This window comes from Ananas comosus, linkage group 19 (assembly GCF_001540865.1).
Source record: "Ananas comosus cultivar F153 linkage group 19, ASM154086v1, whole genome shotgun sequence".
Classification (NCBI taxonomy): Eukaryota; Viridiplantae; Streptophyta; class Magnoliopsida; order Poales; family Bromeliaceae; genus Ananas; species Ananas comosus.
This window is the reverse complement of record NC_033639.1, coordinates 1577210-1594657: the sequence shown is the minus strand read 5'-3', so window position 1 is coordinate 1594657 and position 17448 is coordinate 1577210. Positions and strand designations below refer to the sequence as shown.

Sequence of the window (17448 nt, the reverse complement as noted above, 5' to 3'; positions counted from 1 at the left end):
GTTATGTTATATTTTTAAAACTTATATATATGTATTTGCATTTAAAAAATATAAGAGACAAAAAGAAAAAAAATTGCAGGTTATCGGCATACCCACCCGCCCACCCGCCGGCGGGTATGGGTAAAGATGTTGGCTACCCAAAAATTTGCGGATAAATTTTACCTATGTCCAAGTAACCCGCGGGTATAATGACCCATCTGCAGGTTACCCAACTAGCCTGTTTGTCAAGTCTAAGCCTAATGATATATACAAATAAATAAAATATATCTATATATATTTTCTCAACTTTATTTTATATATATATACTCACTTATAATATATCAAAATCTAAACTACATTACTGTTTAAATTTTTTATAATAATTAATCGTTAATAAAGATCCATAATAATCACGTATAAATATGTGGAACTGGGTCACGTAAAATTCACATACACAAAAAAAGCAAATTAAAGTTATTTTACAGAGAAAAAAGAAATAAAATACAAAAGGAGAGAGAGGAGAGAGAAATGGGCACTTTGAAGAAGCTTTTGTTCTTCACCATTCTCTCTCTACTACAAGTGTAAAAATGTGTTTGGTGCCAACAAAGAGGTTAATAAATAAATGAATGTTTGTATTAACAATTATATAGTTTACATTTTTGCATGAGTAGTTATTTTTAGGGTTAATTACATACAACAGCTCTCGTTAAACATAGCGAATTACAAATATTTTTTTATAAAATTTAATTTTCTTATGTTGTCTTTATAAAAGTTTAGTGATATTCATATTTGTCTCTCTGGTTTGTTGCCGCTAAATAATAGTTTATTTTTTAATAATAGATAAGTAAATTGTCAATTTTATAATCGTACAGAAATGTCCCCCTAAAAAATTTTGAACGGTCATCTTCTTCCTCTTTAAAATCCAACCAAATCCACCATTGTTACAACCTTTTCTCTCACTCCTTTTTTCCTAAATATTTTTTTGAACAAAATAAGAAAAAAATCATAGAGAAAATTGAATAGGAAATCAACATGCGTTCAACAAGTAACCAGGGTTAAATATTTTATCTATGATTAACTAAATTTTCTAACTGATCCTATCTGCGTAGGCATATTTTAAAATATTTCTTGTTTTTTTTTTTTTTCCTTTTCCTTCCCAAAGAAGTATTTTCTTTTCCTAATTTTAGATAAAACATAATATTTTTATTAATTTAATTTTTTTATTCGATTTTATTACAATTTGTTGGGAAACAATATGGGAATTATCGGAAAATACTGGCTAGACCAAGTTTACCACATCATTATCTTTTTTATCCCACTTTAAAATTAGTATTTTAAAAGATTTTTTTTTCAACATTTTTAAAATTTAAAAAGTATTTTATTTATATTGGTGATGAATCTAATGAATTTTTTAAATAGTATGTTATAAACATATAATTTTTTTTTATTTGCATTTGATGGTGATGAAGATAAAAAATTTACATTTTATTGTACGGTCCATGGTGACGTGGTGATCTGGGTCTAGGCCTTACCTACTACGCTCTCTACACCATCTCTTATTCGAAGTTTCGAACCCTTCATATATACCTAAAAAAATATATATTAAAAATAAAAACCCTAATTCCCCTGGGAAAAAAAAAACCCTAATTTCTCTCTCTCTCTCTCTCTCTCTCTCTCTCTCTCTCTCTCTCTCTCCCTTTGTGGATCGTCGCCATTGAATCCAATGACCACTTATAGGTTAATCTCTCACACTTTTTGAGAATTAATTGATGCGTCAATCATTAATGCCCATCAAGTGTTCGATGAAATGCCCACAAGGAATAATTTGTTGTTATTGTTCGATTAATCCATATTTTTCACGTTTGAGTTCATATATTATGCTTCAATGTGCGTAGTATATAGATTCGTGCTCTTTTAGCTGTCATTTATGTGTTTATTCATGTAGTTTAATGTAAATTTTGGTTCTATTTTAGTAGAGGAATAAAAGTTAGGGTTTGGTATGAGTAAATAGTCCAAATTTCTCATATTAGAGTGTTATGTATCCCCATTTCTTTCCAATCCTATCCAATTTTATGAGAATTTTATGATTAAGGATTCAGCATACCCTTTTTAGTTGTTGTATTTATTCCAACATTTTGTTTAGATATAACAATAATAATTATTAATATTAGGGAAAACTTCAAATTTCGCCCTACAAGTTTACTACACTCTCAACTCCGAATCTCTACCTCTTCACCGGTCCCCTTCAGTCTAAACTCAACTCAAAATACCGAAACTGACTTCGGCCCATTCCATGCAAAAGTGAATAATGAAGAAAAAAGTGAGAAAAATATAAAATATTAATGCATCTCTCGTATCTTAATTACTTTCTACTGAACAAACAACAAAACTGAAGGAACTTCATAAGAAAGTAATTTTTACCTAACCTCTGATTCACTCAAAAGTCTACTTAAACCTGACTTCACCTTCGGTGAAACAAAAAGACCCTAAACATTTGCCTTTAGATCTTTTATGCCCGCGAAAAATCTTTACCGCGAATTGCCGTCCCGGGGGCCAGCCAATTCGGCTTCGCCAACGGCACGGCCAGCGGCGGCGGCGGCGCCCCCCTCACCGGGGTCGCCAGTGTTATGCTGTGATACTTTCCTTACGCAATTATGATTGATATCCGTTTCTGGTTAGAACTATTGTAATGTATATTGTACCGATTGCGACGCTTAGGACGTACAGGAGAAACTCTGTCCGTTCGGCGGTCTGTCGGCGGCGCCGTGACCCAACCAAATTGGCGGGTGGTCGCGGGTCGTGACAGCCAGCTACTCAATCTGCCGGCCGGACGCGCAAGGCGACACGGCTTGCACCAACTCCGACACGCTCGCGGCCTTCGACGCCGCCATCCGCGACTGCGTCGACGTGCTCTCCCTCTCCTTTGGCCCGAGCGCCAACTTTTTGTTCTTCCTACTCTATTCATTTCTGAATGACGCATCGACCCATCTACCTAGCGTAAGAATCTCACACTCATTTAGCGTCGATCCGACTGATTCGAGCGGTACATAACACCCTTCGCATTTAAGCAGATACTGAAATGCTTCACGCGAAAACTCTACCGAGTTCTAACCCACTAGCTATGCATTTTTTCGCCTTTCATGGCATGTATCTTTCAAATCTACACGCCGTGCGGCGCTACCACTTGCGCTAAATTCGTCGTGTTCTTATTCGCTCAATGTGCTATTATCAGGGATTCTTGCGTCGACGACGCCCACAACATTCCGACACGGCGGAGATCTCCTACCAAGATTCTTTTACCCTCGACTCTTACATCACTACAACAAAAACGGTTTATAGCGACACTTTTAAATATAGGTATATGTCAAAAAAGTGCTGCTAGCTAAAATTACCGACACTTTTAAAAAGTGTTGCTATATGGGGGTCGCTAGGTATATAGTTACAGTTAAAGAGTGTCGCTATAACCTAAAAGAGTGCTGCTAATTTACCAATACTTATTTAAGCATTTAACAATTGCCGAAACTCTATCTCGTTGGCTGCGGTGGCGGAGGAGGACGACAGGAAAGGCTCTTCGTCTAGAATTTCAGTGGATTGAGTGAAGAGAGAAGAAAAGATGGTAATTGATTTTTTCTTTTCTTTTTCTTTTCTGTTTGTAATCGGGCTAAATGGACTAGGGTGTGGTGGGTTGAGTAGAGTAATCTTTTATTTTTGGTTGGATTGAGCTTTACATTTAGGTATTAGTAGATGTTTTTTTAAGTTTTAGGATAAATGAGACACTTACTCAAAAGTGTCCCAAACATGTGTCCCTATAACTTAATTTTGTTGTAGTGCATGAACTCTACCAGGTGAGCTTTTCCGATCTTCGCAAGCAGTTTTATATTTCAGGAGATATTTCGATAACAAGAACTAATTGTTACTACAACTTCCTCGGCTCGTACTCGCAGCTAACGAACCTAACCGGGTACACCGCGAAGCCCTACATGCGCCCCGACCCGCCCATCCCGGCCGAGAACATCAACAGCCCCTCGATCTCGGCGCCCAACCTGAACAAGACCCAAACCGTGACGCGCACCGTGCGGAACGTGGGGCCGCCAGCGACGTACAGGGTCCCGTGGACGCCCCCCAAGGCCGTGAACATGACGGTGAGCCCGACGGAGCTCAAGTTCGACAGCACCGGCGAGGAGAAGACGTACGAGGTTACGTACGTTCCGCGCGAAAAAGAAGTACGTCAACGCCTGGCATCATGTGAGAAGCCCTGTTGTGGTGCAAGTGATCGACGCGTGAGAGATCTTGTTTCTCTTTATTTTTGCATGGATATGGGATATGGATTCTTGTACATATATATATATATAGAGAGAGAGAGAGAGAGAGAGGTTTTACGTACTAGAAATTAGATTTTAGTTAAGATTTCTCTCTCTCTTTTTAGATGTTTTTATGCATGTTCATTAGTGGGACTGGTTTTATATATGTATAGTTGGGAAAGAAACATTGTGTCCAAAGAAATAAATGCATGTTTCATGCTTTGATTTGCATTTGTTTAATTTGCTACAAATATGGATATTTGTTTGATAGGAAGTACATGGCTTTTATTTCACCCAAAATTTTCACACTAACAAATAAAAGAGGGTGTGATAGTCTTTTCTGGTCCCATGCATAATCGATTTCAAATTTTGCGCTAAACTAAACAGCAAAAATGAATATTTATTCATTAAATCATTCCGATAATTAAAATTTAAAGCATTAAATTGAAGCTTTTACTTTTAAGGCTCAGAATCTTACACCTACTTTATGCTTGAAAAAAAATTCTTTATACTTTTTTCAGGTTAATTTCATACAGTTTCCTGCAAATATAGTAAATAGCAAATATATTCCTACAAAGTTCAACTTTCATATATTGTCCCGGTATAAGTTTTAATGTTTTCAAATATGTTTTTCTGATTTGTGATCGTTAGAGAATAATTAAAAAACTATTTATATTTTCAAATTTACCATCACAAATATGACCCTTCAAAAGTTATAACAGTATAATATAATCAGGATTAAGTATTTAATCTATGATTAACTAAATTTTTAACGGATTCTAATGGCACGAATATATTTGAAAACATAAGAACTTTTGAAAGACAACATATGAAAGTTAAACTTTGTAGGGATATATTTGTCATTCACTATTTTTGCAGAAACCTGTATGAAATTAACCCTACTTTTTTAATATTATAATCCTTTATTTCTAAGTCACTAAACCTTGCTTAGTTCTATACAATCTAATCTTGATTTTTTTTAATATATAAAAAAAGGAATACCCAACACAAAAAAGACAAGTGGGTCCCATCTCACCATCTCAGTTCAAGTTGAAATTGAATAGGGCTTTTTTTGCATTTAGCCATTTTTATTTTAAAATTAGTCCTGTCAAAATTTAATTTTCAAAAATGGCCTTAGGCCTGCCACGCAGGTGCCACGTCAGCGCCACGCGAGCGGGGCTAGGAGCGGTAGTTAAGTTAAACACAGTGAACCATTCAACGTGTCTAAACACGGTGAATGGTTCACCGTGTTTGGTACGTATTTTTTATATATTGAAAAGAGGAATAGAAAATTTTTATTCCTTTTCTTCTCTTTTTCAAAAATACGAACCCGAACCCGAAAATCAAATTAAAATCCAAACCCGGATTTGAACCCGACGGATTTTAAAAATTCATACCCATATCCATATCCGACCAAAAACTCGAAACCCGAACCTGAATCCAGCGGATTTTAAAAATCTATACCGTTGGATGAAGATCTAAGAAATAAAAATTATTAAATATTTTATATATTGTATAAATAAGTAAAAATAAATTATGTATATATATATAATTTATTCGGGTTTGGATTCGGATAATATTTCGGATATCCATATCTATTGACATCCCTACTCCCTATTCCTCTTTTCAAAAAAAATACGTACTAAACACGGTGAACTATTCACCGTATTTGAACACGGTGAATGGTTCACCGCATGCAACTTAACACACGGACCCCGGCCCTGCCCGCGTGGCGCTGACGTAGCGCCTGCGTGGCAGGCCCAGAGCCATTTTTGCAAATTAAATTTTGACAAGACTAATTTTAAAATAAAAATTTACCGGGGGCTAAATGCAAAAAAGCCCAATTGAATGTGATTGTGGGGAAACACAGGACCCTTGCTTGTTTTCAGCTAAGCAACAATGCCCCACCCTAATAATTAGGGCCCAACCACAACTAATTTGTGGGTCCTCTTACTTACCTCATTTGCTATATTATTATTATATATAAAATTAGATTAGAATACTATTAATAGTACTAAGTTTTGATACTATTAGATTTTTGGTTCGTGGATGAAGAGATGTACGTGGTAGTGGTCTCCTAGGATTGAGTGAGTGGTTGATCGAATACGATGATCTTACGGGTGAAAATGATCAAAAAAGTAGATCTAACAGCAAAAAACTTGATAACACTAAGCACTTAATGCTATTGATAGCATAGCAGCCGGACTCATATTATATATAGCGAACTATGTTCATGCCAAATTTATGCATTAAAAAAGAAGGGACTTTGTTTGTATTATTTGTGCTGGATTACTTTATACAGGAAAAATTAAGTGATATGTGGTCATTATCCCCTTTTTAAGTTTCAATTATTAGAGAATATAATGTTCTTAGAAATAAAATTAAATAATTTTTAAAATTTGAGAATAAAATTAGTCAGAATTTTATTAGAGTTGACATGGCCTATTTCGTCGGAAGTAATAGAAATTCTGATAGTCCTAACCTAACTGAAGTAAAATATAAAGAAATGAAAAAAAAGAAAATGAGTAAAAGCTAGAAACCAATGGTGTAATTTTATGTAATAAACCCTTTCCAAATAAAAACTATGGTTATATAAATTGGTCTGACACACACTTCATATGGAGATATGATGCGTAATAAATCTTATTAGATTTTGATTCTCATAGGTTATGTATCACTTTTACGCTTTATGAATTTATCTCAGTTTTCACCTTTTTGGATCTAACTAATTAACCTTTAAAATTTTGGATTTTACAATCTTTTATTTGATTTGACGTAATTAATAATTTTTTACTTCAAAGTATATATGTGTTGTTTATCTTTATAAATTTAATTATATTTGATATAATTTAGTTAATTATAAATTTATTAAAATAAGCAATTAATTTAAATTGTGTATTCGAACCGTCATTATATCACTTAAATCAAATTAATTAAAAGGTTGGTTTCCAATTTTCTCATCATTCCAAAAAAAATATCATTTTTATTAAAATCAAAATGCTCTATAATTCATATAAGTTATATATACAAAGAGAGACTCTGGCATTTATACTATCGATAGCACGGAGACCTCCATGATATCAAGTTATTTTCAATGATATGGCTTCCGAATCGATAACAGCTCTGTTAGATATGATCTACGGTATTGAAAATATTCAAAAAATAAATTTCATATTTTTTTTTTCGATATTATTTAACTAGTGATCAAATGATCTAAAAAATTGACAATTTTAATGGCCAATGTCGATGAATTTAACGGTGTAAAACAATTTAAATCCGATAAAATTTTTATAAAACATTCTTTTCACTATTTAGAGTAAGATTAGTATATCTTATCTTAAATTTAAGTATGTTATCATAATTTTTTATGAAATTTTTTTTTTCAACCGTTCATTTAGACTATTCGTTTGATAGGTAAATGATATGGAAAAATTATAAAATTTAATTTTCAAATACTTTTAATCATGTAGATCAAGACTAATAGAGACGGTTGTCGATTCGAAAGCTGCATCATCGAAAATAACTTAGTAGTACGGAGACTTCCGTGCTGCCGATAGTATAGCAACTAGACTCTCTCTGTATATATGATATAGAAAGAGATTTTTCTCAAGAGAGAGAGAGAGAGAGAGAGAGAGAGAGAGAGAGAGAGAGAGAGAGAGAGGCTGGAATGCTTCTAACAGTACCAAGTCATTGGTGCTATTAGGCTTTCAGCCCTTGAATGAAGGAATGTGCAGTTAGAATGATAATAGTTCTCTAGAATTGAGTAGTTGGTTTGTTGAATAGTAGATCTAAATAATAGAAATGATCAAAAAGGTAAATCTAACGGTAGAAAACTTGGTAGCACCAAATACTTAATGCTATTAGAAGCACGAAAACCGAACTCTCTCTCTCTCTCTCTATATATATTTATATAAGGGATAATCGCTTATATATCTTTCAAAACTTCGAAAATATCTCATTTATCCCTACTTTTTTTTTTTCTTTTCAATATACCCCCCATATGTTCCTCCGTTATTCCAAAATACCCCTGCCGTGACAACCTGTTAAGTTAACTTAGATTAAACGCGAGTTAAATATCTACCACAGTTTAAAAAAAATTAAAATGCCATTTTTGCCCTTAACTTAAGGGCAAATAAGAAATGTTGGTGATGGTAAAAGAGTATATTTGAAAAGATCAAAAAATAAAATACTTTTTGTGCCCCTAACTTAAGGCCAAATAAGAAAAGTTAATGATGGTAGAAGGGTATATTTGAAAGGGCAAAATAATAATTTTATAGAGATTACAGGCAATCCTGTCAGGATAACTGTGTTTGGTTAATCCGCTATGTAATCTAGTCGTTAATGTAGCATTACAAATCGAGCAGGATTACATCGAAAATATTAACGGGAGGGGGGTCGTGTATCTTGTATTACTGAAACCCGTTAATACTATATATTATGTAAAATGACAATTTTACCCTCCAACAACCCCAAATCTAATTAACAGTATTATTTTCATCTCTCTCTCTCTCTCTCGCCTTCCCCCCTCTCTCTTGCACGCCGCTTTCTCTCGCTCTCTCTCTCGCATCACACCTCTCTCTCTCTCTCTCTCTCTCTCTCTCTCTCTCTCTCTCTCTCGACGTCTCTCTCTCTCTCTCGCGCGCACGAACACCTATCATCTTCTATTGCGTCGTCCTCTCAGGTAATCATCACGATCTCCTTCCCTCTATTCGTCATTTCCGCAAAAAATAATATTCAAATGACCACAACAAAGACAATTTTGAAAAAAACTATACTTTTATGTCAGGATTATTAAATTTTATAAACCGAACCAAACGTATTAATGCTACAAACACTGTAATCTAGTATTGCATTACTACATTAAACCAAACGCGCTAATACAGCATCAGTAGTAATCTTACGCCAAAATCCAAGATACCTGGATATGTCGAGATACTTTGTAATATTACATAACTCGAACCAAACGTGCCCTTAAGAGCATATTTGAAATAGATTGAAATGTAAAAAATATATTTTCAATATTAACATTCTAAGAAGGATAAATCAGAAAGTCGGAAACTTTTTAGGGGTATATAAGTAATTGCCTCTATATATATATAAATGAGTTGAGCTGGAATGCTGTCCGTAGCAAACAGACTTTGTTGCCATCCATTTTTTTTCGACGGAGCCTCTAAATCGACAATCGGCACCGTTGAATATGATCTATACCACTTGAAGTATCTAAAATCCAAATTTCATATATTATTATATTATTTTATATTATACACATTACACGGTCCCAGTCTCCACCGTTCTTTTCCGCTGTGTTGCTACTAGGGGTGGCAATCCAGCTCGCTGTCGCGAGCCAGCTCGTGTTCGGCTCGAAATGAGCTCCAGNTCGAATACATATATTTTATATTTATATAATTTATTTAATTTATATTTTTATATATAAATAAATAATTATATATAATATATATTTTTATTATTTAAATTTTAGTAAAATAAAAATATAAATGCGAGCTTAATTATAAAAAGACTCATTTATATATAAAATTTCAACTATTAGATCAAAATCTAATGGATAAGATTTTATAAATTTTTTTTTATATATATTTAATCTAAATTTTTTTAATTTATTATTCGCTGGCCAGCTCGTGAGCCAGCTCGTGTTCGGCTCGTTAATAAACGAATCAAACGCGAACTAAATTTTTTGGGTCGATACCTTAACGAGCCGGCTCGTGTTGGACTCGTTTATTCTGACCCAGGTCGCTCGTGTTAGGCTCGTTTACACCCCTAGTTGCTACTGCTACACCACAAAAGCGCTTCTTCACTCAGAAGCGCTTCTCCGCCCCTCTCTTCCCCAACGAAAAAAGCCGTTTTTTTTTCCTTTTTTTTCTTGTTTTCTCCCTCTCCCCGAGCTTCTCTCCTCCTCCTCCTCCTCCTCCTCCACCGCCTCCTCTCCTCTCCCCCCCATTCTTTTCCCCTTTTGTTGGTGCATTTTATGGTGGATCGAGGAAGAGGAGGAGGAGGAGGAGGAGGAGGAGGAGGAGGGGAGTAATGGGGCGGAGGAAGAGGACGATGCTGGTGTTGCTCTGCGCCTCGGTCCTCGCGCCCCTCCTCCTCTACACGGATCGCCTCTCCAATCTCCGCGCCGACGATCCCATCCGTGAGAAATCCGAAACAAAAATGGGATTTCCTTTTTTTTTTTTTTTTTTTTTTTTTTTGGCCGAGCACGGTTCCCATTTCCCAACCCAGATAGATCGACGCCGGTCGGGCCTTGTACCGAAAAAGTCTAGAATGTACCCGTTACATTGTTGATGTGGTATTTTTAACCAATTAATTTTTTTTAAAAAAAATTTAAAATGCAACACTTATGACTTATATTGCTGTATTGGTATTCCTAACCACTCNTTTTTTTTTTTGGTTCAATTTGAGCGATTCGGCATGAACTGGTGACATTTTGAGGTTAATTAGGGCATTTTTTTGGGTTTAATTTGAGTAATTTCGCGTGAATTGGCGACATTTTGAGATTAATTAGGTTTTTTTTTCGTTTTTTTTTTTTTACCTCCTCACAGAGAATAACGGTTTTGTTGAGGAAGTGACGAATTTGGTGAGTATATATTTATTTATTCTTATTTTTAATAATTAAATAATAGGGCTAAAATTTTAACCTTTTTTTAAAAAATTTATTTTTTGTTGGAAACTAGGGCCATAAAATTGAGAATGAGAAATTGAACGCGCTTCCTCAGGTAGGTGTCTTTTTTTACGATTTTTTTCCTTTTTTCTTTTACATTTTTTAAGATTTTTTTTTACTGAATTAATTTTTTTATTTTATTTTTTTTCGAATCAGGAGTTGAGTAGTAGTGTAAAAGAGCCAATTGGGATTATTTACTCTGAAAATGTGAGCACTTCCCCGCCGATTTTGGCGCAATTCAATGATGGATCTACAACATTGAGAGGTAAAATGAAGCGATTTTATTCAATTCTTCTTTTTTTATTTTTTTTTTCTCCCAATCCTAACATTTTTGTAGTATATAAGCATCAATTTTTATTCTGTGTTAGATAAAATTAGGAGTTTTTTTTTTTAAAAAAAAAGAATGAACTTTTACTGTTGAAATCTTGTAATTATACTCTTTTTTTTTATTTTTTTTAAGAGACCCAATTGAGAAAGTCCGGAGAGCACAAGAACAGGGCGCTGTCGGAAGCGCCGGAGAAGAAAACTCCACCTCTGCCGGACATCGGCAGCGTGATCTTGCAAGTGACCACCAAAGAGGTAACTTTTTAATTGATTTTTTTGGCCTAAAGGGATCAGCATCATGCCCTATGGTGGGAGGCCGGGTTGGGCCTAGTCATGTTCGGAATGGCGTGAGGCTGGGTTGGGTTGAGTCATGTTCGAAGTGGCTGAGGGCTGTTTGTGAGGCTGTTTGGGCCGAGTCACAATCGAGACCCATGAACGCTGTGTCTGTACGCTTTAAGTAAATTGATTATGTATTTTTAATAGTTCGAGCTTTTGGGATTAATGGTTAGCGCCAACGATTCGACCAGTTGATTTTTGCCCTTAATATATTTATTTTCTATTAAATAATAAACCGCACAAGCGTTTTATTCCATTGATAAGATTAGTGGAGCTTCTCAAGCAGTTTTATCTGTCGAAAATGACACTCTTTTGGGTGCTTCTCAAGGACTTATTCCTTTTTTAGGTAATTTTGTTTAATTGCAAATGCTATAAAAAGTTCGATTTAGTAAAGCTCATGACAGTGATAGGTTGGATTTATTTAGATTATCCCTTTGCTTATATGGGTTGATGGCCACATGCAATTACTCCTCTTTTATTTTTGTTGACTAAAAACCAATACATGGGAGAGGAGTCTACAAGAAAGCCATTGTGTCTTTGCGCGATGTCGACTTTTCGAGTCATTACTGATGAGTTATGACAAATTCCTTCTAGACCATGCAGCTGTCTCTATACTCGCTTTCGGATTTATAACCTTTCTTGTCGATAGCACAACTAATTCAATGAGTGTAGTTTTGATCAAATGCATAGGCCATTTTGAAATAGAACCTCCAATTTTTTTTCCTTTCTTTTTGTTGATAATGCTTTGACCTTTAATCGTTTTATCATTGTAAATTAAATTGAGTATTTGTCAAAATTAACAGCTCCAACGTCTATCACTGTTGACAATTAGCAAGAATTTATCATAATCATCATTAAAACCCCTGATTTAGTTGATGGTAATAAAATTTAAAATGTTTGGTAGTTTAGTCAGAATATAGATATTTGTTGGATACTTGGATTAGGTTTTAAAATTTTAACTAAAAGAGAGAGTATTCTCCTTTTCTTATGAATGGTTATATCATTTCTTTATAACAGTGATTATGTAGAATAATTCCTCCCTATGTCATGTGCAATTTTTTTTTTTTTAAGTCGCTGTCATCTTTTCATCTCAATGATGTTTCCGTCATCGGATGTTTTAAGACAGATACAGTTTACTTTGGCTGATGCTGTCGCTATTTCTCTCAGAAGCCCTAACGTTGTTGGATTAGTTCTGGTGATGTTTTAGTTGGTAATTAATCGTGACAGATAATGTTATTATAATGATTGGTGGAGGAAATTATCACTTTGTAATATTGTGATTTCATCCATGGCGGGGAAAAAAGTTTAATTTTAGCGTTCTTGATATTTGATCAACATGATCATTTTGTAGGAAGAAATTAGGCTAAATTGCACTTTTGGTCCTCAAACTTTGAGACGTGTGACGATTGGTTCTCAAACTCTAATTTGTTGCGATTTTCTCTTTTTAAATTGTTGCAATCAGGTCCCACGGTCTAAATTAGCTTATTAAATGGTGATATGTGGCTAATAAAATATTTTTGTAGTAGTATTATAACCAATAATGTGGTATCATTAAGATGTCATATCACTACCACATCAGCGGAGTATCAGTATCTAGTTAACTAATTTGGACTGTAAGACTTAATTGCAATAATTTAGAAAGTTCGAGCCAGAAATTACAACAAATTAAAGTTTGAGGATCGAAGTGTCACCGGTCTTAAAAGTTTGAGGACCAAAAGTGCAATATAGCTAAGAAATTACTTGTTCTTAAAGGACCGACTTGTAATATTCATATAGGATAGACCTTTATCTTCGTCTATGGCTGTGTATTTACATTTTGAAACTTATTCCCAGGAAAATAAATCGGAAGTTAAGTTGGAGCCAACATCTACTAAGATTGTTCCTGGAAATAATCACCCAGTGAACAGAAATAAAAACAGTGGTAACTCCGAAATCCTTGATTCCAGAGTTCGGCATCTTAAGGACCAACTGATCAGGGCAAAGGTTTATCTCAGCCTCGCAGCCACTCGAACCAATGCGCATTTCATCAGAGAGTTGCGTGCACGGATAAAAGATGTGCAACGAGCACTCGGCGAAGCGACCAAGGATTCAGAGCTACCGAGGAAGTAAGTGCTCCTTGACATCCTAACTAGTGTTTTTTTTTTTTTTTTCTTTCTTTCTAGCCTCTACTTTTTTCAATTTCGATTTTCCTCGAGAAGACTGCTTTTCAAACAGAAAATTTTGTAACTTCTGCTGTGGTAATGAGAATGTGAGCCTGAAAAGATAGAAGCTTTAATTTGAAACATTTGATTCTGTTGCAAAGTGAAGCTTTTGGGAGGAATTTTTAGTAGTGCTTCTCTTCCGGCCGCTACTCAAACAACAAATCCATTAAAAAACACTAGACCCTTAAGCATGCAAACAGGACCTTTTAGTCCAACATCAAATATTGATAGAAAAGTGTTTTGATAAATAAAAACTGGAACACTAGTATCAGTAACACAGATTTATGCATTTCGGCGCAGCTGGAGTTACAGTAGAAGCCCTAGTAGCTTTCTCGTTAAAATCTCTCCAACAACTTACTGTATATAAAACAAGAAGCTTCATACCTGAGCTTCTACTTTGGTGCCCAAAAGCTCATTGCAAATTCCCACCACAGATCAGTGATCTTCTTTTTTTCCTTTTTCTTTTTTTTTTTTTTTCTCTCTCTTTTCCTCCTAGTAGCTAGCTTCTGCTTCTCAAGTAGGGAGGTTGTTCCAGAAGCCAAAACCAAGTAAGCGACTAAGTTGCTAGTACCCATAGGCTGGTTGGGCTTTGCAGCTCCTGTCGCTTGTCCAAGTGAAATTTTCATGCTATTTTGGGAAGTACTTTTTTGCCCCCACGTACTTCTTTTCTCGTAGAACATATTAACCATTCATCTTTTGCTCAGTGCTTATGAAAAGCTAAAGGCGATGGAACAGACTTTGGCTAAGGGCCAGAAGATCCAAGACGATTGTGCTTCGGTTGTAAAGAAACTCCGTGCAATGCTCCACTCAGCAGAACAACAGTTGCAGGTCCATAAGAAGCAGGCGCTATTTTTGACGCAACTTGCGGCAAAAACCCTGCCCAAAGGTCTCCATTGCCTACCCTTAAAGCTTACCACCGAGTACTACTCACTCGAACCAGCCAAGAAGCACTTCCCCAACGAGGAAAAGCTCGAAGACCCTAAACTCTATCACTATGCTTTGTTCTCGGATAACATATTGGCGACGGTGGTGGTTGTTAATTCAACAGTGCTTAATGCTAAGGTTGGTTGCTGTTCTATATTTATGTAAGTTTCGTGCATGTCCCTGCAATATCTGAATTTCAATATATGGCCTTCAAATACTAAAGTTTCCTTGCGAAGTCATGAATGACTTCGCAAGTTAACATAAGGGAACTTTGTAAGAAACTTCACTTTTCAGGGGCATATGTAAATTTTCGGATTTGACGTCATGTATATAAAAGATTTTGAAAAAAATAAACAAATACATCTTATGTATATTAACAATTTTATGTTTTTCCATGCAGAATCCGTCAAACCATGTGTTCCACATAGTAACCGACAAGCTAAACTACGCTGCGATGAAAATGTGGTTCTTAGCTAACCCACCTGGGAAAGCCACGATCGAAGTCCAAAACATTGAAGAGTTTACATGGCTTAATGTGAGCTACAGTCCCGTGCTGAAACAGCTGGGATCTCGGTCTATGATCGATTACTATTTTAGGACTCATCGTGCGAACTCCGATCCAAATTTGAAGTACCGAAACCCAAAGTACCTTTCGATTTTAAACCATTTAAGGTTCTACCTACCTGAGATTTTTCCGAAGCTTGACAAGGTGGTATTTTTGGACGACGATATTGTGGTACAAAGAGACCTATCTGCGCTTTGGTCGATCGATCTAAAAGGGAAAGTGAACGGCGCGGTTGAGACTTGTGGGGAGAGCTTCCACCGGTTCGATCGGTATTTGAATTTTTCGAACCCCGTCATCGCGAAAAAGTTTGATCCTCGTGCTTGCGGTTGGGCGTACGGAATGAATGTGTTTGATTTGGCGGAGTGGAGGAAGCAAAAGATCACAGAGGTCTATCACTACTGGCAGAAGCTTGTAAGTTGAATATTTCGCTTCCTTTGCAGCATAATTTGATATAGTTTAGTTTCTTCGCTAACTTAATTTCTACTTGGGGTTGTTGGGCCGAATTTATATGTAGAATTTGTGAATCTTTAACTCTGAGAACAAATAAGCTCTAAATTTAACACTTGAAATATCTTACAACTTCAGACAGTTCTGTGATAATATTTGGACTTTAGTAACTACATCACAATTTTTTTAAAAAACTTTTTTGATCTTGCAGAATCCCCACTTTCACAATTTTTTTAAAAAACTTTTTTGATCTTGCAGAATCCCAACTTAGCTGTTATGAGTTTTATTTTATTTTTTTTTTACTCATGTTTACCTTCACTACTTTAGTATTATATATAGGGCAAATTACCCTTTTGGTCCTCAAACTATGAGGCACGTGACAATTTGGTCGTCAAACTTTAATTTATAGCAATTTTTGGCTCGATCTTTCTTAGTTGTTGCAATAAAGTCCCATAACCCAGTTTAGCGGACTAAATGCTATCATGCCGTTAATGTAGTAGTGACGTGTCAGTGTTATAATTGATGGCGAAATAATGATTAAAACACCATATCAGTAATGCATCAATATTTAGTCAACTATAATGCATTGCGGGACTTGGTTGCAACGATTTAGAAAGTCCAAGCCAGAAATTTCTACAAATTAGAGTTTGAGGACCAGAGTGTCACGCGCCTCATAGTTCGAGGACCAAAAGTGTCATTTACCCTATTTTATATGTCACCTCCTTTTAACCTGCAAGAATAAATGTCTCAATGGTTGGTACTTAGTACTATGTTGCTATAAAAAATTCAACTACCACAACTATAAAGCCTTTTATTTATAACTATTTGGGGTAAAGCTACAACTGTATTATTACTCCACTCTACCGAATCTTCCGAAATAAATGTTTCTCGTAGCTCGCAATTTCCGAACATAAAAACTGTTCAATATGTTGTCGCAGAATCACGATAGGCAACTATGGAAGCTGGGAACTCTTCCGCCCGGTTTAATTACATTCTGGAACAACACGTTCCCCCTGGATCGTTCGTGGCACGTGCTCGGCCTCGGCTACGATCCGCACGTAAACAACAAGGAGATCGAACGGGCCGCAGTCATACACTACAATGGAAACATGAAGCCGTGGTTGGAGATCGGCCTCCGAAAGTACCGTGGCTACTGGTCTAAGTACGTAAACTACGATCAATCTTTTCTGCGCCACTGTAATATCAACCCGTAAAGGAATTTGGTAAGTCCTCGATCTCTCTCGACGAATTGATCCCGCCTTAATCTTGTTTTTCCTCAGCATTGATCTTGATCTTTTGTAGGGTAGTAGGATTTATTTGTCTCTTGATTTGTTTGTTTCGACGAGCACGTAGTTCGCTGTAGTGTTTTCTATTTGTATGTTTTTTGCGCCTAACTGCGAAAACCGCAGTTATATTGTATATGTTTTGAGTTGTAGCTTGTAAACATTTCCCCCCCCCTCAATTAATGTTATGCATTTGCTCCAAGATTTTTTTTTTCTTTTTTTTTTTTGCCTTCTTAGTTGTTATTGAATTTTGAATGTTTTCTATTTCAGTATCCTTTAAATCTGCATTTGGGGATGTCAGTGGATACGGATACTCGAAATTTTACCCGAATCTGAACTAGCCGGGTTTAGTGGATACTAAACGGACATGGTTTCGAAATAGGTCTAAAATAGCCTCGTCTCCCAAGAAAAG

The 17448-nt window shown here is 35.6% G+C and overlaps 1 protein-coding gene across 1 annotated transcript; it reads left to right on the top strand.

Moving 5' to 3' along the window:
* LOC109725204 (probable galacturonosyltransferase 4) lies at positions 10089–17238 on the top strand. The gene is made up of 9 exons (XM_020254306.1): positions 10089–10428; positions 10838–10872; positions 10970–11011; positions 11113–11221; positions 11417–11535; positions 13450–13721; positions 14522–14879; positions 15142–15717; positions 16692–17238. Exons 1-9 carry the CDS (start codon positions 10320–10322, stop codon positions 16965–16967), a joined length of 1896 nt encoding a protein of 631 aa, XP_020109895.1. The 5' UTR covers positions 10089–10319; the 3' UTR covers positions 16968–17238.

Excerpts from the sequence above, each read along its gene's own strand:
- LOC109725204 (XM_020254306.1), top strand. The coding sequence starts at position 10,320 with ATGGGGCGGAGGAAGAGGACGATGCTGGTGTTGCTCTGCGCCTCGGTC. Across the intron at positions 10,429-10,837 it reads CCGCGCCGACGATCCCATCC|AGAATAACGGTTTTGTTGAG; the intron begins GTGAGAAATCCG and ends ACCTCCTCACAG. Across the intron at positions 11,012-11,112 it reads AATTGAACGCGCTTCCTCAG|GAGTTGAGTAGTAGTGTAAA; the intron begins GTAGGTGTCTTT and ends TTTTCGAATCAG.